Source organism: Xyrauchen texanus, chromosome 39 (assembly GCF_025860055.1).
Source record: "Xyrauchen texanus isolate HMW12.3.18 chromosome 39, RBS_HiC_50CHRs, whole genome shotgun sequence".
NCBI classification, from domain to species: Eukaryota; Metazoa; Chordata; class Actinopteri; order Cypriniformes; family Catostomidae; genus Xyrauchen; species Xyrauchen texanus.
Window position 1 is genome coordinate 17,970,478 of NC_068314.1, and position 24,283 is coordinate 17,994,760.

General features: G+C 37.5%; 2 protein-coding genes across 3 annotated transcripts in view; one reads left to right on the top strand and one right to left on the bottom strand.

Annotated features, from left to right (window-relative positions):
• Positions 1-1,362: 1,362 nt before the first annotated feature.
• Positions 1,363-21,406, bottom strand: gtpbp3 (GTP binding protein 3, mitochondrial). Of its 2 annotated transcripts, XM_052111818.1 has the most exons (9): positions 21,202-21,406; positions 20,861-21,111; positions 20,154-20,240; positions 19,604-19,806; positions 13,048-13,120; positions 11,409-11,552; positions 3,654-3,819; positions 2,750-3,040; positions 1,363-1,643 (listed from the first exon to the last, which is right to left on the bottom strand). In XM_052111818.1, exons 1-9 carry the CDS (start codon positions 21,252-21,254, stop codon positions 1,412-1,414), a joined length of 1,500 nt encoding a protein of 499 aa, XP_051967778.1. In that variant the 5' UTR covers positions 21,255-21,406; the 3' UTR covers positions 1,363-1,411. The 2 variants fall into 2 exon arrangements, with proteins under 2 accessions (XP_051967778.1, XP_051967777.1); XM_052111817.1 differs by having other exon boundaries at positions 20,861-21,406.
• A 2,291-nt stretch (positions 21,407-23,697) lies between these two features.
• LOC127632322 (anoctamin-8-like) overlaps positions 23,698-24,283 on the top strand; it is a 39,952-nt gene continuing 39,366 nt past the window's right edge. The window contains exon 1 of the mRNA XM_052110845.1: positions 23,698-24,069. Within this exon, the coding sequence (XP_051966805.1) occupies positions 23,895-24,069 (175 nt within the window). The 5' untranslated portion in view covers positions 23,698-23,894. The remainder of the gene's footprint in view (positions 24,070-24,283) is intronic.

Below are 24,283 nucleotides of genomic sequence, written 5' to 3' on the forward strand. Positions count from 1 at the left end.
TTGAGCTTAATGTAGCAAGAACAAATACAGATGCCCCTTGCCAAGGTTGGTGTGAAGTCATTCCTTTGAAATGAGACATCGGGAGGAAATGTAGTTGTTTTGGGGGAAAACCAGAGATTTGACACGGACTCCCACATGCAATAAAATAAATAAATAAATACAAATTTCTTCAGTGAGGTTTTATGATTAGACTGTATACACTGGTCAACTTTAGAAAGTTCACAACACGATTTTAAACCTCATTGCAGAATAAAACCTTTCAATTTAGCATCAACTTAATTCCGACAGACCAACGTATATGAGCAATTGAATGGATCATGGTTCCCACTCATTAAGACATTACTTTACCTTTTATGTGGACAACTGCTGTAATATTTAAGGGTTAGCTGCAAAAATCTTTTTAAGCTGTAAACATTTCTGAAACTGTGACTATCCTTCATAAAAGAATGTCTATGATCATGCCATGCACACATGACACTAGCAGCACTAGTTAGCTAGCAGAGTTGGCTAATGTATCTTATTTAGTTAGCTTGAATTATTTATTCTAGTTAGCTAGCTAACATTACTAAAATTAAAAAGCTAGCTAGTTTAAAAATGAAAGAAACTAATAACATTCATAGTTTTAAAGTACTGCTTATGCTTTTTTATGGAATACTAATCAGAAAATGTCTCTAGCTGAACAATATCAATGAAACTGACCGTGGGGTGCTAAAGCAATAAGGTGTGAGAGGTTGTGCTAAATTGCTAATATAGTCAACATTAAATGACACTGTTAGACACAACATGCAGCAGTATGCCTTGAGTGCCTTATTGTTTTATAAAACGGTTATTGTAATTGAATTGACCGATTCAAATCTAGGACCAGAACTATCCGTTTTATTTTGTTTGGCCAATCAGAAGAATTTGAGGTGTTCCTGGCTCAGTCAATTTGAGCATTCAAGTTTGCTGACATTTTTTGGAGAGCAAGATTTTGGAGGGTGGTCTAATTCAGTGGCTAAGTCTGGTGGAGTATTTGTCGTGAATGAATGGAGACTGTGACCTGTACTCACTCGTGACTGGAGTACGTTTATGAGAGTAATACTTAATAGTGTCATTACAAAATGTGCAACCACCAGCTGTGGCAAAACTATATGTCTTTGCAGTGTAAGCTTTAATGACAGGCTACACCTGAACAAACCCTTTTCTCAAGTCCCGACCGGTCCCACGATTTCTACATTTTGCGGTCATTTTCTCATTGTCCATAACAGGAAAATGACTTTAGCAGGACAACTTCTAAATGTTTCAGTCTTATTTTTCTTATAAGATTATAATTACACTCATTACTACCCCCCAGAAATAAAAAACAAACATGAATAGCTTTTTTATTTATTTATTTATTTTTACTCCATTTACACTCATACCAAATACGATTCTATTTCCCAATACAAAAGTCTTTGAAAATCACATCTAAAATTTCCTCAGCACCAACTCTACCAGTGATCCTTCCCAGGCTGTTCAGGCCCAATCGAAGGCCCTCTGCTGCCAGCACCAAGTCTACATGCTTGTATTGAAAGTACTGATGTAAAGCCTCTATGCTCTTCTGCAGGTGAGTCCGGTGCCGGGTTTGAGTCAAGCTCGGGCTGCCAATCAGTGGGTCGCCACACCTGGGATAGACCGAGATGCAGGACTTCAAGAAAGTGTCATAATTATATTGGCTTGAATAAAGCAACATACTGTTATTTTACAAAATCCTTGACCAAAGACCAAAATTCATAAATGTAACTCCTAGTGCTCTCAAGCTCCATCCATCCATGTATCTTCTATCTATTGGAAGCTATCCCATGGTGCTGATTGACACAGCAGGTCTGTCTATAAGTCTTATCCAACCTTTAATGCTGTATAGATCTTAAGAAGAGAATGAAGTATTAAAAGGAACAGTTCACCTAATAATTAAAATTCTCTAATCATTTGCTCACCCTCATGCCATCCTAGATGTGGATGACTTTCTTTCTTCACCAGAACACAAATGAAGATTTGTAGAATACTTTTTCAGCTCTGTAGGTCCATACAATGCAAGTGAATGGTGATCAGACCTTTGTAGCTCCAAAAATCACAACGGAAACATAGAAGTAATAAATCACAAAGTAATCCATACAACTCCAGTGGTTAAATCAATATCTTCAGAAGCAATATAATAGGTGAGGGTAACAAAAAGATCAAGTCTTTATTTACTCTAAATTTTCTCTTTCACATTAATTTGGACATCTGAAAGTCACATGTTGTACCTGGTTTGTTTCACTTTCACGTCTGAAAGTGAAAGTTAAAGTGGAGATTTAGAGTAAAAAAAGAACTTAAATATTATTCTGTTTCTCAGCCACACCTGTTATATCGCTTCTGAAGATATGCTCCAGAGGATATGGACTTAAACACTGAATTACTTTTGTTTCCTTACGTGATTTTTTGGAGCTTCAAATGTCTGATCACCATTCACTTGTATTGTATAGGCCTACAGAGCTGAAATATGTTTTCGTTTGTGCTGTGCTGAAGAAAGTCATACATGTATGGGATGGCATGAGGTTGAGTAAATGATAAGAGAAGTTACATTTTTGGGTGAACTATCCCTTTAAGGACAATTAATTACTATTAAGTAGTAAGTAAATAGGGCCTAAATATCATTCAAACTTCAAGACTTTTTAATCTGCTTTAAACTTTCTCTTTTCAGGCCCTTTTATTTCTAAAAATGTATAGAACTGTTTCCATTTACACTCACAGTGTCTTCAGTCTGTCCTGTAATACAGTCAGGAGGCCATCCAGGCCATCTTTGGTGTGGCATGACAAAAAACATGCAGGAGGAACATCACCAGCCAGCCAGAGGGATGCTCGGATGCTGCTGTTTTGCTCTGCAGAGATGAGGTCACTTTTGTTGAGGATAAGGACACAGTGCTGCCTGTGCTCCAGGATATTCCTCAAGTATCCAGTGAGGAAGTCAGGCACTAGCTGAGGGTCTGAGGGAAGCTGCGTCAAATCCACGACCACCAGAGACAGATCTGCCTGCTCCACCCTGCGGGCAACAGCGGAAGAATATTTCTTAAACCTGTTTCCTGAGCCTTGTCAGCATCTTATGACCTTTTAACCTGACTGAAACAACCCTAACAAAAGAAGAGCTATGGACACTTCCTAAATGTCTAACATTTCTATTTAGTAAATCACACCAATTAACAGTATAGGAAGAAAAATATTATTCATTGCAACACACAAAGGTGACAAGGACAATGTATGTACATATTTCTGAATGAATGAGGCGCCATGGCTCTTTTTCTGCAAACACACACACATACACACACACATATATATATATACATATATATACACACACACACACACACACACATATAACTACACACTTATGTTTATTGCATAAATTCCAATGTTTATCATTCATTTCTGAAAAAAAAAAAAAAAAAAAAAACTCTACTCATGCCTAGATCTAAATCTGTGAATAAACAGATAATTTCCCCTCGCACAGCACAATGAGTGGCAAAAAAATCTAGTGAGATATTTCCCCTCCAAAAGTCATTTTTAGGACAGTAATATTTAACACTGGAATGTTTGCACAAAAATGCTTCACTGTTTATTCTGCCATGATTTTCCCACACACATCCCTAAATACATACCGCTGGCGGGCGCGCCGGACACCCTCCTGCTCCACACTGTCTGTGGTGTCCCGCAGCCCTGCGGTGTCGCTTAGCAGCACGGGATAGCCCCCGATGTCCAGAGGGACTTCCACCACATCTCTTGTGGTCCCTGCTGTGGGAGAGACTATGGCAGAAGGACGCTGAGCTAAAGAGTGAGAGAGAATGCTCAAATTAGTTATGAAAATAAGGAGAGCAAGATCAGAGATGCTAATAAGTAAATGTTTATGTACTGCCGCTCATGCAGGGACAGACTGGGGAGGATAAAGTGTACCAGGATCAGAAATTTATTGCATTTTTTACCTTTTTGAGGACATTAAAAAAACTTAAATTACTAAAATGTAATGTATTATTAACATGTATTAATATAAATTCCAAATTAATTCAGTAAGGTTGTTACCCATACATTTAAATCAGCATTAAATTATACTTTGTAATAATACGTATTGGACAAAATGGTAGAAAAAATATCAGCTGTTTAGAGAAAATTCATACACTCATTTTGCTTTTTTAAGATTTACAAATTTTAAGGGGGCCTGGGTAGCTCAGAGAGTATTGATGCTGACTACCACCCCTGGAGTTACGAGTTCAAATCCAGGGTGTGCTGAGTGACTCCAGCCAGGTCTCCTAAGCATCCAAATTGGCCCGGTTGCTAGGGAGGGTAGAGTCACATGGGGTAACCTCCTTGTGGTCACGATCAAGGGTTCTCGCTGTCAATGGGGCGCATGGTAAGTTGTGCATGGATCATGGAGTGTAGCATGAGCCTCCGCATGCTGAGTCTCCGCAGTGTCATGCACACGTTACAAGATGCGCGGATTGACTCTCAGAATCGGAGGCAGCTGAGACTTGCCCTCTGCCATCCAGATTGAGGGGAGTAACTGTGCCACCACCACGACTAACAAAGTACTGGGAATTGGGCATTACAATTTGGGAGAAAAAAAGGGATAAAATTTATAAGATTTACAAATTTTAATTTCTGAACAAAAATCCATCAAATTGAATTGAGTAATCTTTAATCAAATAAACTTTTAAAAAATAAAACAACAACAAATATTTTTTATAAGTTTTATTAATAATTTTTTTTTTCAACATTACACAAGTTTTACACACAATTTTATGGAATATTGTTAAAAACATTGTATGCGTAAATCTTCAAAGTAGCGTAAAATGTAATGGGGGCATTTTTTGGTTCCTTACTGGTTCAAGTCAAAAGCTAACCCTCAAGTCTCCATGATATTCAGATAAATTCTGATCTTTAGATATGGTTTCTAGATTTTCAATGCAAGTCTGTGCCATTTCAGTTTTATCACACACCAGGTAAAAATCATATGTCTGATAGCTTACATAAGCAACAGCACATGAGAAACAGTAGCAGTAATGCTTGCCTTAGCAAACACCATCTAAATCCATTTAATGTATTTACAAATGTTCCTTTCTGGTCCTTTCCACATGAGGATGTCTTGTGGTTTGTCCTCATTCCTGCGTTTCCAACTTCTACTAACTATATTAAGCCAGCGCCACACTAGCTGATTTTTCCAGTGATTTACAGGAGTGCGCTTCATTAACATAATCGCTGGTCAGACAGAGGGAGACAAAGCGTGCATTAGCCTCTATCAGCGGGAGGTTGTTAATCACTTGACAGTCGGGACTCCCTGCTAAGTTAATGGCTTCAAAAACTGAAAAAGACGAGAACTGACAAGATGTCAAGCTGATCTGAATTTTTCGTCACACTCAGCTGCATATCATCGTGAACGCTGATTGTAATCCAAGGTGATTCGGTCACAAAGCGTTTTTCCTGCCTCTTTTCCCTTCATTAAAATTCCATCAGAAAGTGGAGCCACAACAGTCTGTTTTAATTGAACATCATTTCTTTACTCACTGAAAGCTGCATATGGACATGTGCATTCTAAAACAAGAAATAAAAGGAGTATGTTTTTACTCACCATCTATATTTCATTGTGATTTGATCCACAATGTATTATTTAAAATAAGACCAAGTTGTGTCCTTAAGTTTTGCATCAACCCTGTTACCATCAAACCTCTCCTCTTATAAAAAAAAACAAAAACAAAAAAAGGATTATGTTATAAATCATAGAATTCTGTGGAAATGACATCTTTCAGGAAGTGAACTCTGCAGGTACAATTCTTCTTTGTCTAATTTATATTATGTTTTTCAGTGTGGACAATCTTAAAAAGTAATCTCTGCCACCAGGATTTTATACAACAGACTATTGGAAAGTGAACATTTGCAGAATTTTAAGCATTAAATACTCCTGTAGCACTCCAATAACAGGGTTCCCACACTATCTGACCAATGAACAATTACTTTTTCTTGACCTTTCCAGTCATTTTTGATTACTACATAAATATTTCTGAACATCGTAAAAATATAGAGCAATTTGTTTTTCTTTTAAATTGAGAATGTCTGACCAATTCATAGATAAGAACAAACTCAGTGTTGTTCACAGGTCAATCATTATGGCTTGTAAGCAAATTTTACAAAACAAAAGAGAAATATCTAGCGGATTAAATATTTAGAGAACAAAACAAGAAAGTTGCATAATCACAATAGCAATTTCCAAAAATATTCCATGAATTTTCCAGGCCTTGAAAGCACAATTTTAAAAGGTGCGCTCAATTTTTTTCAAAATAAATTAGGAGTAATATTGAAACATATAAACGTATAAAATCAGATGACAGACAGACAGACAGACAGACAGACAGACAGACAGACAGAGAAAGAGAGACAGACTTCTTGGAATAAATCGCAATCGTATGGATTACCTTTATGCTGCCTTTATGGAATTTGAAAGTTTTGGACCCCATTGACTTGCATTGTATAGATTATAAATGCATCATCCATCATCTGAAATATCTTCATTTGTGTTCTTCAGAAGATAGAAAGTCATACGCGTTTGAGACAGCATAAGGGTGAGTAATTCTAGAGAATTGACATTTTTAGGTGAACTATTTCCTTTAACTTCCCTGATATTATATTCCCTGATACAGGTTTTCCATGACTTTTGCAACCCTGTAATAATTGCTTAGTGTCATGAATCATGACCTTTAGCACATGGCTATTAATCTAGACGTACTTTAAAACTCTTTTACCATTATAAAGCAATAGTTTTATCCTAACATATATTTATTATCTTACATCTATCATAGATAATTACCTAAGATCTGTCTGCAACCTAATAACTTTGATAATACATGGTTGGTTAATTTTCAATAACTGCATGGCTAAGAAGTAGATTCAGGTTGACTGCATTACAGTTCAGTATCACTTTCCGAAATGTTATAATATTTCAAATGAACAAATTCAAAGAGCCAGAAAAAAAGAACCAGAAAAAGACAGACACTGGACAAGCATTACTCTTTGGGGTATGCATTAATACTTAATAATTCAATGGTTCATCATCAATTTCATATCTTAAAAAAAAAAAAAAAACTTCAACAGCAAGCCTTTGGTTTTTGGTCTCTTCTGTCCAGCAATGAGCCAAAATAACTGCACATATCAGCACAATAATCAGATAAAAGTTTGAAGAAACGTTTTACTTTTGTACTGATGTGTTCTATTGTTTGCCATTCTGGTACAGTCTGGTATAAAGTATATTTCCACATGTGCCCTGGAAGGAAGAGGCCAGTTTCATCCAAGTGCTCTTTGTGTGAACTTCCTTCAGTAGTTTATAAAAATGACATTTTAAAATCGTTTACACTGTTTTCTGTTGAGCTCAGTCCTCCAGTCATAACACGTTAAATGAATAGTTCACCAAAAAAATGCTTGTGTTGCTTGTGTTGTTCCAAAACTGTATATCTTTCTTTTCTTTGTGAAAAATCTGAAGACTCTGCTGGTTGCTCTTTTCCATGTAATGGTGTGGGGACTGAAGTTTTAGGTTTCAAAAAAGGTTGCAAAAGCAAGATGAATGCATCATAAATTGCCAACATAAAAATGAATATTTCAAGTCTTCAAAAGTCACATGATTGCATCAGAAACAGACAAAAATTAATTATTCAATAACCTTCTCTAGTAAACGTTTAAATGTTTTTGCTGGATTAATGAGTCACTGAGTTAAGAACTTAAGATCCAGATCAATCTGATTTAATAAACAAATCATTTAGACTGGTTTTGTGAACCTGATCAAACGATTCATTAAACATCTGATTCAAAAGAACGATTATTTCATGGATCAAATATTTCTACTTTTCTCATGAATGTTCCAAAGAGAACAAAAGGGCTAAAGTAAGGCAGATGTCACGATTTAAGTGAATAACAACTTTTTATATTTATATTTTTTATATCTTTAAAAGGCTTTATAGCACACAAGTCAAATGGAACACTTTCAAGATACTTTTATGGGTCTTTTGTGTACTTTTTGTGTACAATCCCCATTCATTATAATTTCATAGAAAAACATGACCAGCACGGAGTAAATAAGACAGAAATTATGATTTTCATTTTTGGGTGACCATTCTAAAGTTTTCATTAATACTTGAATCCACATTATACAGGAAGTGACACCGCAAAATGTTCCATGTTCCATAAGAGCACAGCACTAAAAGTTGGACGGCAAACAATAACAGGCCTGTTGAATGTGGAGCAATTAAGGGCAGGAAGTACGGTGATTTCCACACATCTCCCTCTGCTACTGGACAGGTCAGAGGTCACAGATAAACGTCATTAAAGGCCAAATGTCTCATTTTATGAGTGTGCATGTTAACAGAGGTATTTATCATAAATATTAACCTCCTAACAATGATACACTTTGCCCCAAAAACCTATTAATCTATTTTAAAGTCAAAAAATTACATTCTCATAAAATACAATTATCTAGTACATGTTCCCCCTAACCTCTGAGTAACTTAATCATATCCATGTGTGTGCACCAGAATGGAGAGAAGTTTGAACAAACATCAGAAATGCTCGTTACAGGTTAAAGTATACAAAAATAAGTACAGAAGTATGAAACTATTAAAAGGAGTTTGGCTTGTAGCTCCTGTAGCTAAACTGGTAGATTAAAGCGCTAGTAACAAGAGTTGTGAGTTCGTTTCTCAGGAAACTGAAAACATACTGAAAAATATATACAGTGGGGCAAAAAAGTATTTAGTCAGCCACCAATTGTGCAAGTTCTCCCACTTAAAAAGATGAGAGAGGCCTGTAATTTTCATCATAGGTACACTTCAACTATGAGAGACAAAATCCAGAAAATCACATTGTAGGATTGTTTATGAATTTATTTGCAAATTATTGGGGAAAATAAGTATTTGGTCACCTACAAACAAGCAAGATTTCTGGCTCTCACAGACCTGTAACTTCTTCTTTAAGAGGCTCCTCTGTCCTCCACTCGTTACCTGTATTAATGGCACCTGTTTGAACTTGTCATCAGTATAAAAGACACCTGTCCACAACCTCAAACGGTCACACTCCAAACTCCACTATGGCCAACACCAAAGAGCTGTCCAAAACATTGTAGACCTGCACCAGGCTGGGAAGACTGAATCTGCAATAGGTAAGCAGCTTGGTGTGAAGAAATCAACTGTGGGAGCAATTATTAGGAAATGGAAGACATACAAGACCACTGATAATCTCCCTCGATCTGGGGCTCCACGCAAGATCTCACCCCGTGGGGTCAAAATGATCACAAGAACAGTGAGCAAAAATCCCATAACCACACAGGGGAACCTAGTGAATGACCTGCAGAGAGCTGGGACCAAAGTAACAAAGGCTACCATCAGTAACACACTACGCCGCCAGGGACTCAAATCCTGCAGTGCCAGACGTGTCCCCAAGCTTAAGCCAGTACATGTCCAGGCCCGTCTGAAGTTTGCTAGAGAGCATTTGGATGATCCAGAAGAGGATTGGGAGAATATCAGAAGAGGATATGGTCAGATGAAACCAAAATATAACTTTTTGGTAAAAACTCAACTCGTCATGTTTGGAGGAGAAAGAATGCTGAGTTGCATCCAAAGAACACCATACCTACTGTGAAGCATGGGGGTGGAAACATCATGCTTTGGGGCTGTTTTTCTGCAAAGGGACCAGGATGACTGATCCGTGTAAAGGAAAGAATGAATGGGGCCATGTATTGTGAGATTGAGTGAAAACCTCCTTCCATCAGCAAGGGCATTGAAGATGAAACGTGGCTGGGTCTTTCAGCATGACAATGATCCCAAACACACCGCACGGGCAACGAAGGAGTGGCTTCGTAAGAAGCATTTCAAGGTCCTGGAGTGGCCTAGCCAGTCTCCAGATCTCAACCCCATAGAAAATCTTTGGAGGGAGTTGAAAATCAGTGTTGCCCAGCGACAGCCCCGAAACATCACTGCTCTAGTAGAGATCTGCATGGAGGAATGGGCCAAAATACCAGCAACAGTGTGTGAAAACCTTGTGAAGACTTAGAGAAAACGTTTGACCTCTGTCATTGCCAACAAAGGGTATATAACAAAGTATTGAGATAAACTTTTGTTATTTACCAAATACTTATTTTCCCCCATAATTTGCAAATAAATTCATTAAAAATCCTACAATGTGATTTTCTGGATTTTGTCTCTCATAGTTGAAGTGTACCTATGATGAAAATTACAGGCCTCTCTCATCTTTTTAAGTGGGAGAACTTGCACAATTGGTGGCTGACTAAATACTTTTTTGCCCCACTGTACATTGAATGCTCTGCAAGTAGTTTTGGATAAAAGTGTCTTCTGGTGCTTGTCAATGTAAACCCTGATATTTATTTATTTTTGTCATGTTTTACACAAAATAAATAACTAATATATATATATATATATATATATATACACACACACACACACACACACACACACACACACACACACACACACACACACACACACACACACACACACACACACACACACACACACACACACACACACACACACACACACACAGTATATATAAATGGTCTATTCTTACTATCTTCCACAATTTTCCTTCTCAAATAAAAGTTCTCAACTTTATCTTGATTTGAGGATGTTTAGATATAAAGGTGCATTCAGTAATTTTTTCGGCAATCAAAGTTTTACTCTAAAGAATTAATTGTAATTTTGAAACATATATATATATATATATATATATATATATAATGTTTCAAAATTACAATTAATTTCTTTAGGAGTAAAACGCTTTATTGCCGAAAAAATTACTGAATGCACCTTTTATATCTAAACATCCTAAAATCAAGATATATATATATATCTATATATATAAAATCACGAGCACTCACATGAGAGGAGGACTCTTGTCATATCAGTAACCTTATAAAAGCGGTTTTAATCTTCATGGGGAAGGGGCGCCCTCATGGGGGCTGCAATTTAAGAATCACATGACCAGCTGAATACTACTCAATCTCAGTAACCCTCTTGTTCACATGGACATGTTCACTTTTGGAGTAAATTAATCATGGCTGATTGTGAATAGTCAATTTCTACTATGGAATCTGTAACAGAAAACGATTGATTTTGAACAGTGCTGCATCCACACCACTAAGTGTCACAGTAAGGCCAAGATGACAGGAGCATCTTTAATTGCACCTTTAATTGAAAAACGAGGATAAAATTCAGATTTTTCTGAAACTTTTGCAGTGAACTTATAAACTACAACATAAAAAAATGGCCAATAGCGATTACAGTACTCTAAAAAGCATGCTTAAAAATCACATGTATGTCATACAGTACATAATTCAAGACTCCACACAAGTCAGGTAAGTTAGATCTTACTGAGCATGTTGAGCAGGCTGCTCTTGCCCGCATTGGTGCTTCCGGCAATGACCACTTGAACACCGCTGCGCAGGCGTTCTCCTCTGCGTTGATCCAAGAGGTGGTTTTCCATCTCTGTCTGCAGCTGCCGAACCGCTGTGTCCACTGAACCAGGCAGAAAACACAAAACTCAATGCCTTATGACTGAAGAACATTACCAAATTGGATGGGGACTGGGGCTGCCAAGCTCAAAATAATACACTTTTTTTTTCTGATTTGCTCCCCGTTTTCTCCCCAGTATGGGACGCCCAGTTCCCAATGCACTTCAAGTCCTCGTGGTGGCGTAGTGACTCACCTCAGTCTGGGTGGCGGAGGACGAATTTCAGTTGCTTCCGCGTCTGAGATTGTCGACCCGCACATCTTATCACGTGGCTTGTTGAACGCATTGCAGCCGCGGCAGCATGTGTGGAGGCTTCATGCCATCCACCATGGCATCCACGCACAACTCACCACGTGCCCCACCGAGAGCGAATCACATTATAGTGACCACGAGGAGGTTACTCCATGTGACTCTACCCTCCCTAGCAACCGGGCCAATTTGGCTGCTTAGGAGACCTGTCTGGAGTCACTCAGCATGCCCTGGGATTCAAACTCGCGAACTCCAGGGGTGGTAGTCAGCGTCTTTACTCACAGAGTTACCCATGCCCCCATGAACAACTTTTTAATGTTGTAAGGAAACTTCTGTCTGTTCCTCACACAGAGCTCTCATACTACATTGGAAGAACTGCACTATAGTGGAAAATCATATGAACTACTTTTAACGATCATTTTGGAGCTCGATATCCCAGTCACCATCCATCTTAATTTGAAGGAAAAGAACAGCCTTCACATTTTTAATGATATCTCCTTATGTGTTCTACAAAAGAATAAAAGAGAGTAAATAATGTCCAATTTTCAATTTGGAGTGCACTGTTCTTTAAAAGTGCTGAGCTGTTGCCCACTAGTGTGTTAGTGGAGGGGATGCACTATTTTGAATGACCTATTTTCGTGGCTTTTCATGCCATCTGAAACTCTCAGAGGAAGGAGATGTTCTGTGACAAACCTGTTCCTTGACGTACAATCACTCAATTCTCCTGAGAAATACACTCTAACATAAATAACCAACAACAAAACATCAGGCATCATAAATGATGGCATGGGCATTAAATAACCAAATTTAAACAGCACTTATGACAAAGTATTCAGAAATAAGAAAGAAATAAGACTCATGCCTGCTTTGTGGCGCTACAATAATAGGGCCTTTCCCACTGGGGGTACTTAAGCCTGTTTTAGGTACTTTTCCCTGGGACTAGTGCTTTTCATCACTTTCGTACCCAAGGATCTATGGATTACTTTTATGCTGCCCTCATGACCTTTTTAGAGTTGGTACATTTGGACCCCATTGACTTGTATTGTAAGAATATAAACACATCCATTCATCTATCAAAATATCTTTGTTTGTGTTCCACAGAAGAAGGAAAGTTATTTGAGTTTAAGACGGCATAAGGGTGAGTAAAGAATGATTGATGAACGAGGAGTAAAGAATGATAATTTTTTTAATAAACTATTAGTCTAAAGCCTTCCTGGAAATAAATCAGTATTCATTAAGTAAGACACATACCGTCATTTAAGATTCCATCCTCTATGAGTTCATCTTCACTGAAGTCAATAAACGCCTCTACATGCGCCAAGCACTATAATGAAAACACACACACATAAATATTATTGCAACAAATTAAGTTTTGGTTACAGAAAAAAGGAGGTCCTCTACTGATATGACAATTATTTCAAACACTGAATGAATTATGTTTCCAGCTGGTTTCACTTTCACTCTCACTCACACACACACACACACACACACACACACACACGTAGTGTTTCCATGTTTTATGGGGACTTTCCATAGACATAATGGTTTTTATACTGTACAAACTTTATATTCTATCCCCTAAACCTAACCCTACCCCTAAACCTAACCCTCACAGAAAACTTTCTGCATTTGTACCTTTTCAAAAAACATAATTTAGTATGATTTATAAGCTGTTTTCCTCATGGGGACTGACAAAATGTCCCCACAAGGTCAAACATTTCGGGTTTCACTATCCTTATGGGGACATTTGGTCCCCACAAAGTGATAAATACACGCTCACACACACACACACACACACACACACACACACACACACACACACACACACACACACACGTACAGATTTTGCTCCAAAGAAAAGAAATTGCTTCTTTTATTCACCATAGTGGCATTCAACTGATCACAATGTATTGTAAGGACATTAATAAAGCGAAAAATTACAATTTGAAAAATACATTTCAGAACTTCAAATGACATGCAATTTCATGCAACATGAAATGCAGCAATGACAGCTTTGCAGATCCTTGGCATTCTAGCAGTCGGTTTGTCCAGATACTCCTGTGACATTTCACCCCCACTTCCTGTAGCACTTGCTATAGATGTGGCTGTCTTGTCGGGCACTTCTCACACACAAGTCAAACTGATTCCACTAAAGCTCAATGGGGCTAAGATCCATAACACTCTTTTCCAGTTATCTGTTGTCCAGTGTCTGTGTTTCTTTGCAACTCTAACCTTTTATTTGAGTTTTTCTGGTCCAAAGTGTTTTTTTCTTTGCAATTCTTCCCATAAGGCCTGCACCCAAGTCTTCTCTTTATTGTTGTACATGAAACTGGTGTTGAGTGGGTAGAATTCAATGAAGCTGTCAGCTGAGGACATGCGAGTCATCTATTTCTCAAACTACAGACCCAGATGTACTTATCCTCTTGTTTAGTTGTACATCTGGGCCTTCCACATCTCTTTCTGTCCTTGTTAGAGCCAGTTGTCCTTTGTCTTTGAAGACTGTAGTGTACACCTCTGTATGGAATCTTCAGTTTCAAGTGATTCCTCAAAACAATGATTGACTGACGAATTTCTAGAGAAAGCTGTTTCTTTTTTGGCATTTTTGACCTAATATTGACCTTAAGACATGCCAGTCGATTGCATACTGTGGCAACTCTAAAACAAACAAAAAGACAATGTTAAACTTAATTTAATGTACCAAATAGCTTTCAGCTGTGTTTGATATAATGGCAAGTGATTTTCTAGTACCAAATTAGCATAATTACTGGAAGGTGTTTGAGTGATGACTGCAAGAAATCGGTCTAGATTTTATCAAAAATGACTTTTTTCAAAAAGTGATGGTGCAGTTTTTTACATCAGTAATGTCCTGACAATACTTTGTGATCAGTTGAATGCCACTTTGGTGAAGTATTCATATAAAGTACACACACACACAAAAGTTAGTTCCGGTCCTCAAATCTGATTGGATGAGAGACGTCCCATGAGCACTGATGGTCTGAAACATCAGTACTCGGACACTTCCCTGTGTGTGTATCACCTCGCTTGTGTTCATGCCATTCTAAACTAAAGTCTAAAAGCAGTGCAGATCTGTTAAGAGTAGGGCTGTCGATTTAACGCGTTAATTCAGTGCGATTAATTTGATAAAAATTTACGCAATTAATTGCACCATAATAAAGGAAGATTCCTGAGAAATGCAAGCTTGTAGTACCACCTGTTTACTCCAGAGGGCAGTAAGTGTAATTTCAGCTGTATGAGCAATGTGCAGTTTATACAGTGAAGAAAACACTTCAGTAGGCAGAACAACGCCTGAACAACAATGCGTTACATTCTTGCGTTCAAAACACTTGAAGGAGCACAAATGCAAACTAAGAGATCACAAGATGTGTTTAAAGATTGAGTATTAAACTATATTTAACTTGAAACAGTGAACTAAACATTTTATGTTTATGATGCAACGCACCAGAGACGCTACATAAGCATGTCTGATGCAGATGTAGATTGACGGGCTTTTAAACAAGCCCTCATAATATATCTCCAACTGATTGACAAATTCACTTTTGAAATGGATTGCTGTGAACTGTATGCCAGTGATTAACTTATGATCAATAATATGGTAGTAAACAATACATTGTATTCTAAAGCCGCTTTTTGTATCATCTTATCAATGATTGACTCTTCTGCTACAAGAATGTAAAGCATTTTAATTATCTGAATATTTTTATATATATATATATATATATATATATATATATATATATATATATATATAATGTTTAAATATTTCAAAGATAACTGTATAATTATATATTGATATTAATATGTATAATCTTTATATATTGAACTATTGTTATACGAGGGGCTTTCTCAGCAAATATTTGTATATGCGATTAATTAATCGGGACACCACGTAATTAATTCGATAAAAAATTGTAATCGACTGACAGCCCTAGTTAAGAGCTATGATTTGTCTTTTTCTTTATGTATTTTTTTTAACAGCAGATGGAGGCAAAAATTATTTTTATGTGTAAAATGAGCCAGTTAGTTGACATGAAGTGAAGCCGTTTCACATACAACAGCTCTTCGTGATCACATGTATTCCTACTACTAAAGCTAGGAAATAGCTTTAAACAAACAACTTCAGAATTACGGCTCATCACAGCTGAGAGAAACAACAGACTGATTAATTACACAAACTCTTACCTCTTACTGGAATTTCCACATTGGAGTGGACACACTGTTAAAATGGAGGACATTGCGGTTTCTTTAGTGAATGACTCATACGCACCGGCTACCGCGAAATAGAGAGAAATACCCACGCTGATTTCCACTGAGAAAGCTGATCTTCAGAAAGCTTACAGCATCTCTACTTGGGTGTGGCAACAGGTGATCTCACACACGCTCGGTGTGTGTGTGTGTGTGTGTGTGTGTGTGTCTCTCTCTCTCTCTCTCTCTCTCTCTCTCTCTATCTCTCTCTCTCTCACACACACATCCATCCATCCATCCATCCATCCTTGTTTATCCAATAACTACTTTATTATGCAACCGATCACAATCTGCCGTTGCTGGTTCAAAACAAATAATGCATCCAAGCCTCCGTTAGTAATTCAAAATGTTCACTTCAGAAAAGGTATCACAGCTAGTGCTATTTCTAACAAGTCATTGGATAAACAAGGATAGACGGATGGATGGATGTGTGTGTTTGTCTGTCTGTGTGTGTATGTGTGTGTGAGAGAGAGAGAGAGAGAGAGAGAGAGAAAGAGAGGAGCGTGTGCGATCACCTGTTGCCACACCCAATCAGAGATGCTGTCAGCTTTCTCTGTGGAATATAGACATCCAAGCAGGGTATTCCTCTCTATTTCGGGGTAGCCGGTGCGCAAATGTCATTCACTATAAAAACAGCGAAGTCCTCCGCCATTTTAAACAGTATGTATCCAATGTGGAAACTCACATAGCGCTGTTTTATGTAAACAATGACTAACAGATTCACTTTACGTCACCAACTGGCTCATATTACACACAAAAATGATCTTTTATCTTATCTTTATATACACAATTTTGTTTTTTTAAATCAAAACAAAAGCAAAAAACAAAACTAAAAGGTTTTCTAAGAAATCATCTTTTCAGGAGTCTAAACACAAACTATTAGCCCTCATCATATTGGATCACATAACCCACCCCTCCACCTCAGCTGCCCAGGACTCTGACAGCTTGGCACACACCCTACTCAGGATATCCTGTCTCCTACACTCTGCTCCTCAATGACTCGAAAAAAACACTCAAACACACAAACAACAGCTGCGACACAAGCTGTGACTCATAGACAGCAACACTGGCCAATCGAGCAGTAAATTCTGGAATTATATAAAAGACCTTAATAAATGATTAACCTCTCTTATAAACACACTTGGAAACAAGTGTATCTATTGACATGTAAATCATGTTAACACCCAATTCAGTCTGTTACTCACAGCAGAAAGCAAGCAGACTCTTCCTATCACCACATAGGTGTTTCCTAAGAGCCTGTTTAACCAATTACTAACACACTTACTCCTGACTTTCCTATGCAATTCAGTGTGGTCACAGACCCTCTGCCTCTAAACTTTTTAATTTAAATACTACTAGGGCTGTCAAAATTTTGAAATTTGGCTAATGATTAATTGTCAAACAAATAATTGCAATTATGATGACTAATTGTTATTTTTAGTCAACTTTAGTCTTGGTCCATTTTGCATTTACACTGTTGTTGTTGGAAACCAGCCATCCTGGATAACTACTATATTATACAGTATAATATAACAAAGTTTACAAATGTTAAAATATTTCTGTCCAAAGTTCTTCACTTTCATATGTTACTTTAAAGGGATGGTTCACCCAAAAATTCTCTCCTCATTTACTCAACTTCATGCCATCCCAGACATTTTATCTTCAACAGAACACAAACAAAGATTTTTAAAAGAATATCTCAGCTCTGTAGGTCCATACAATGCAAGTAAATGGTGATTTGTAGCTCCAAAATTCACATAAAGGAATCACTGAATTAATCCATAAGACTCCAGGGGTTAAATCAATTTCTTCAGAAACAGATAAAAATGTAAGTCCTTTTTTTACTGTAAATCTCCACTTTCACTTTTTCATCTGAAAGTCACATGTGGTACCCATTTAGTTTCACCATCACATCTGAAAGTGGCGATTTAAGAGTAAAAAGGACTTTTTTCACCCACACCTATTATATTGCTTCTGAAGATATGGATTTAACCCACTGGAGTATTATGGATTACTTTTATGTTTCCTTTATGTGATTTTTGGAGCTACAAAGGTCTGGTCACCATTCACTTGCATTGTATGGACCTGCAGGGCTAAAATATTTTTCTCAAAATCTCTGTTTGTGTTCTGCTGAATAAAGAAAGTCAAATACATCTGGGGTGGAATGAGGGTGAGTAAATGATGAGAGAATTTAAATTTTTGGGTGAACTATCCCTTTAAGGCTCTCCGATTAACCCCACGACCCCATGAAGAATGAAGCTTCAATATTTCACATGAAGAAAGAGATTTGAGATTCTGTTTTTCTTCTCTCTATCATCTTGGGCGTGTCACTGCATATCATTAACATTGCTTCAGATAAAATAACCGTGATCAGACGATTATTTAATAATCGCAACAGGCCTACATGGTTCATTATAAATGTGCACATACATGAACATAAAAATAAGCACCACAGTGTATCTTTTCAAATCACAGGTTCATAGCTGATCTGCAGTGGTGAATAAATGATTTATGTGATTTCTATGTTATTAAAGAAAATGCTTTGCAGATCAATAACTTAAAGTAAGTGATAGTCTAAATTGTCAGTAACTGATCCTATTGAAGACGGTGCTATGCGTTTAATTTTAAAAGTGACCTGTGCAACATTTATGATGTTAAAACCAAAGAATTTCTTTAAAAAAATCTTTCAAAAAAAACTTTAAATGCAAAGACAACTATTAATACATGTTTTTTTTTTGGAGTCTGTGAAAGCTGTTTGTCATTATTATTTTTTTGGGTGACACCAGTAGCAATTGAATTACACATTACACATCAACTTTACCATTTTAATTTTAAATTACTTAATGAGATTAAATAATATTGTCTCTAAAGACTCCATAAGCAAACCAAATCAAGGATAAAATTATAGATATCTGTGAAAATTCTCACATTTATCTTTACACACAGTCTCACAACTGAAAATCAAAACACTTAACTAAAGTAAGACATGGATAACATACACTAAAATCTATAGTTTATATAATGTTTTATTTTAATTTGTTTATAGGGCAACGTACATAGCACTAACTGCTCTAAAGAAACTGAGCTTCTCCTGAAGCAATCAAAAGTGTACTGCTATTGCACTCAACAGCGACCAAGCACAATTAAGATTACAGTAATTCTGCAAATCATCTCTGCCAGAAGGCTTCAAACCCACAGGTTTAATATTTGTAGCAATGATTCCGAACTACAAATCCCTCACACACACACACACACACACACACACACACACACACACACACACACACACACACACACACACACACCTAAACAATGTGCACCATATGTTGCTGTTGTAGCACAATCAATATTTTTCTAAACATTCCTGTTCATTTCAGTTCTTTCCTGAAAAACATGTTAATGTAAGATTTCCACTGTAATACTTCCACAACACTGAGATGTCAATTTTGCCTCTGGAGTACAAGTGATGTTATGATCTGGGGGTCAAAGGGCATGTAACTTTCTCTAAATCGGATGCTTTTTTTTTTTCCTATGCTTTCCTTACACGTTTAAGTCGAACACTCCAGTCTTGATAGACACGACCCAGGTCTCCTGCCATTTGTCGTAGAGCCTGTCTCCTCTGTGCCTCTGTCTCGGCATGTATTAGGTCACCCAGACCCTCGACTTCAGTGAGGTCCAACTTCCCTGCATAGAACGCCCGACGGGTGAATTCACCTGACTCCGCAGGTCGAAGCCCTGGCAAACTCCCTAAAACACAGATAAAATGATGCATATACTGTAAATTCTCTTATCATAACTCAAAAGCACATTATGTCTATGCTCTCTTTAGAGTGGCATTTATACATTCATGCAGATATAGGCCATAAAAAAAGAACATCTTGTGTAAAATCAAATTTAGTTAATTCCAAGCACAATCAGATGCTGCCATCTGGTGGTCAAATGTTGGAACAAAAAACAGCTGTAATGCGATTGCACATGATTTTAAATTCATCTGATGCTATTCTAACTCAGATTTTATATATTAGGTTTAGAGACACAACTGTTGCACATTTGAGGACAATTTGGGACATACAGCAGATGTCTCATACACATACCAAGTGCTTGTAAGACTCCATTAATAACAGCAGGACCCCCGTGTATGTGGAACTCTGCACAATCCTCCCCGGTGAAACTACCAGGACCTGTATGTCATGAAAGCAAACACAGATATAAAAGGTACTATGGAAATCATTATGACAGGACATTTCATTCTTTGAACACTCGTTAATCTTTAACAGAACCATTCTTTACTACATTACATTGGAATAAGGTTTTGCAACTGGACAGTTAAATTAAATCACAGGGGAGTTCTGAAATTCTGAAAGATTTTCAATTCAAAATTCGAATTCACATTGATGCCCCAGATCAGAAATAGGGAACATCAGGCCTCACTTATAATAATTAGGAAAGAAAATATGGCCTTGATCCTATTCACTTGTAGAAAATGTAATTATACCGCATAATCAGAAAAGTGAAAACTGTACTTTTCTAATTGTTCTGTAGCATTTAATTTATTTATTCTTTTTTCTTCATTTATTGTCCTTAAATCATTATAAAATCGACTTTTGTACTTTTATAAAAAGGTACAAACGTTTTACAAGTATAAAACATTTACTTTGACATGAAAATACATCTCATGTTCAATGTTTTTAGTGGCCCATTTCGAACTATATGATCATTGGTCACGTGACAAAAACATAGTTTCTTAGATAATGGGGACGACATAACCAACCCCACTCTCTTAAAAATAAAGACTTCAAACCTGGAAACCACAGGACAAGACCCCGGTCCAGCAGCTCTTGAGTCTGGGGGTGTATAATATTACGAAGTGTGGCGGTGCGGGCTGCGGGGAGTCCCCGGGTCGAAGAGGTCAGACAGCTGATAGAGAGCGCTGATGCTGGACCACTGACCCTAATAACTGCCACCCCACACCTGCCCTGACCCGACGACAGGGCAAAGATAGTGTCCTCCTCCGGACCGATAGAACACAACAACCTTTTTACGGGAAGAGATCTGCCAAAGAGATCAATCGCGCTTTTTTTACACTTATAAAAAGAGACAGTCTTACAAGAAAGTATGTGAATACGGGCAAACGCAAGAGACCTTATAGCGGTTATGAAAGGGGCACTTCTCCTCCAACATCTAATGAAGAGCATATTACTGAACTCTGACTTCACCCACAGGTTATCATTGCAGGGATCAATGGTCCGACTTTATCACTGTCAAATGGCTAATACACCGCTGTCATGCGGAATAAACGTGGTCCAGTTTTTAATATTCATCCAAGCCGCTTCCATGTGAGTTTTGACATGGCTGTTTTCCAGTGGGTTTGTTGTTGAATTTAATTGGTCCGCGTGCAGACATTTGCAAGCATCGAGATGTATTATTCGCCATCTTTACTGTCACTCACGTAAAAGTCCCTCCCCCTGTGCGCCGTAAAATTGTTCCGGAAGGACACCAACAAAATTAGGCAAACGCTCATAATGCAATTTTTGTGATTCCGTGTGATTTTTTTTTATATAGTAACACTTTTGGTCTTGAAAAAATAATTACCTAAATTTACCAGAAATAATAATAAGTATTTATATTTATACATGAAAGTGCTTTAAAAACATATTATCTAAAACATCTCAAATATGTATTTGAATGTATTGTAAATTAAAATAAACGTGTAAAAAATTCTATAAAATCTGTTCATTTTTATATGTATTTTAAAATGTCTTACTGCAATCATGGGTTTTTGAGTAGATAAAAGCAACAGGAACTGACTGTGATAGCGATGGATGTTTTTTCCATATATGATAGGATTTTACGTGTATAGGATAAAATCCTTTTTGCTTCTGCCTTCAAGCACTGACCTATTGAACTAGTTACATTTGAGATTATGAGACATTCCATTCTGCAATGATTTAACATTTCTAAGAACTTTCGAAAAAATTCAGTTTAAATCTTTTTAAAATAATATGATTTGCTCTTTTAGTTGCTGTTACACCAGATAATCAGTTAACATATGTTTATTCTGCCTATACATAATGAATGTAAATGAAAAATATTGTGATAGATAATATATTCCATATTATATGACAACGTTTCTAAGTCCCTGAGATGGGTTTCAGTTACATGTTTAGGGCCACACAGTGTGTGCTGCCTGCCTCCTTTCAGTGGTGTGGCTGTGAAGAGCACTGATGAATGCTTAAGCAATGAGGCTGATGAGTAGGCAAAAAAGTTATTGCTGGGCTTAACATTATTTGAGATGTTTGCTTGTGAAAGCATAGGGCAAGACTAATATTAGTTATTTCAACTAATGATCAAACCTTTAACACATTCTATAGTTTTATATTCTTGATACTTCTGGTATTATACATCACAATGCATATTATAATTTTCACCATGCAGAGCCGAGCCCAAAGTAATCCAAGCCCAGAGAAATCAGAGCCCAGAGAAGTCGAGCCCAGAGAAGTCTTGACTGTGTTGATGTATGGCTTCTGCTTTGCATAGTAAAGCTTTAACTTGCATCTGTGGATACAGCAATGAATGGTGTTGACAGACAAAGGTTTCCCAAAATATGTCATGGTATCCATTACAGGCGTTTTTTTAAACGGTGACATCTGAGGGATAGGAGATCATATGCACTCAAAAGACGTTTTCAGCCTTGCCCTTTACGCACTGAGATTCACTGAATCATTTAACTATATTGTGCACTGGAGAAATGTCTCAAATGTCTTCGGGGAACATTTAAACCACATCAAGTCGAGTTCATAGATGTGTTATTCTTTGTGTCTTGTTAAAAATTGGGTGGGGGGAAAATGTCAAGTGGTGTGAACAAGTAAAAGGTGTTAAAATACTTTCATTGCACATTGGAAACACACGAGCGTACACAACTTAATTATTGATTTAAACATATTTTTCAAGGTGAAAATAGCAATATCATGTGTCACAAATAACAAGACTTAAAAGGTTACTCCATTAGACTTAAACAAAATATGCATTTTTCTTAAAAATGTAAAAATATCAGATTAATTTTTTTAAACTGAGGGTCTAAACATAAGGGTCTGAAGGGTTCTCTTTTATTTATTTATTTATTTATTTGATACATGACAATAAAATGACTACCTGCGTGTTGTTTACACCAACTGGCTTTGATTTGGTGGACAAAGGTTTTTAAAATATTAACAATATATATTTTAAGTTGTTTCAAATCTTTTTATTTTTTTAAGAAATAATTATTATTCCAATCTGTTTATGCCAACATTTGTATTTTTTTCAAGAATTTCGGATTTTTACACACACACACACACACACACACACACACACACACACACACACACACACACACACAATACACAAATATTTTGAACTCAGAAACTGAAAACATTATTTTTTAGTAAATTGCATTTATTTTTAATATCGTCACGTCATTGACCCTTAAAAATGACAGACTAAATGTTGAACTTTATATTATACAAATGAGTCAGTCAATACATAAATAAATCCAATGCTTACGTCAGCCAGCTACATGCACACTTAAGCGTGAGACTAATGTATGCATGTCTCCTGCGAGTATGAGAAGACAGGACATACACAGAGAGAGGCGGTGTATCTTCCCTTCTTCTTTGTCCCTCCTCCGTCATAGTCCTCCTCACGCCGCAGTCAGTCTCTCCGGCATCCCGCTGCAAACAGGATGACTCACAGCAACCTTCACTTCACCCTCACCTTCATTTAACCCAGCCAGTGTGTATGCACGCACACTGCGCCTCATTTCCACTTTCATTCCCCGCTGAATCGGCAGCAGCATAATGCCCGACACGGCGGTGGCAGCCGCTGCTGCATCATCGGCGAGTAACTGCAGTAGCAGCAGCAGCAGCGACAGCGAGAGCTCACGGCACAGACACCGAGCGCAGGAAGAAGGCGAGCGGACTGAGCAACATCAGCAAAGCGCAGCCACTCAGCCCACATCATCGGGCGTTTTGGGTGAGTTTCGGCACCACGAAGAGCGCGGAGAGTGTGATAACAGTTAGGACAGGTGGATGTGACGGGAGAGGAGAGCGCACATAAGGGACAGAGCAGAACGAACAATGCGGCGCTTTGTTATGCTGTCTGCCCCTTATGTCCATTCTGCTGCCTGCCCCAGTGTGCTGTTCCCATATTTCGATATTCGCAGCGGTAAGCGAAGCTGCTGATGTGC

Excerpts from the sequence above, each read along its gene's own strand:
- gtpbp3 (XM_052111817.1), bottom strand. The coding sequence starts at position 21,254 with ATGCTCTTCATTAGATGTTGGAGGAGAAGTGCCCCTTTCATAACCGCT. Across the intron at positions 19,807-20,153 it reads TGGAGTCTTACAAGCACTTG|GGAGTTTGCCAGGGCTTCGA; the intron begins GTATGTGTATGA and ends TCTGTGTTTTAG. Across the intron at positions 3,041-3,653 it reads GTCCGGCGCGCCCGCCAGCG|GGTGGAGCAGGCAGATCTGT; the intron begins GTATGTATTTAG and ends TGTTGCCCGCAG.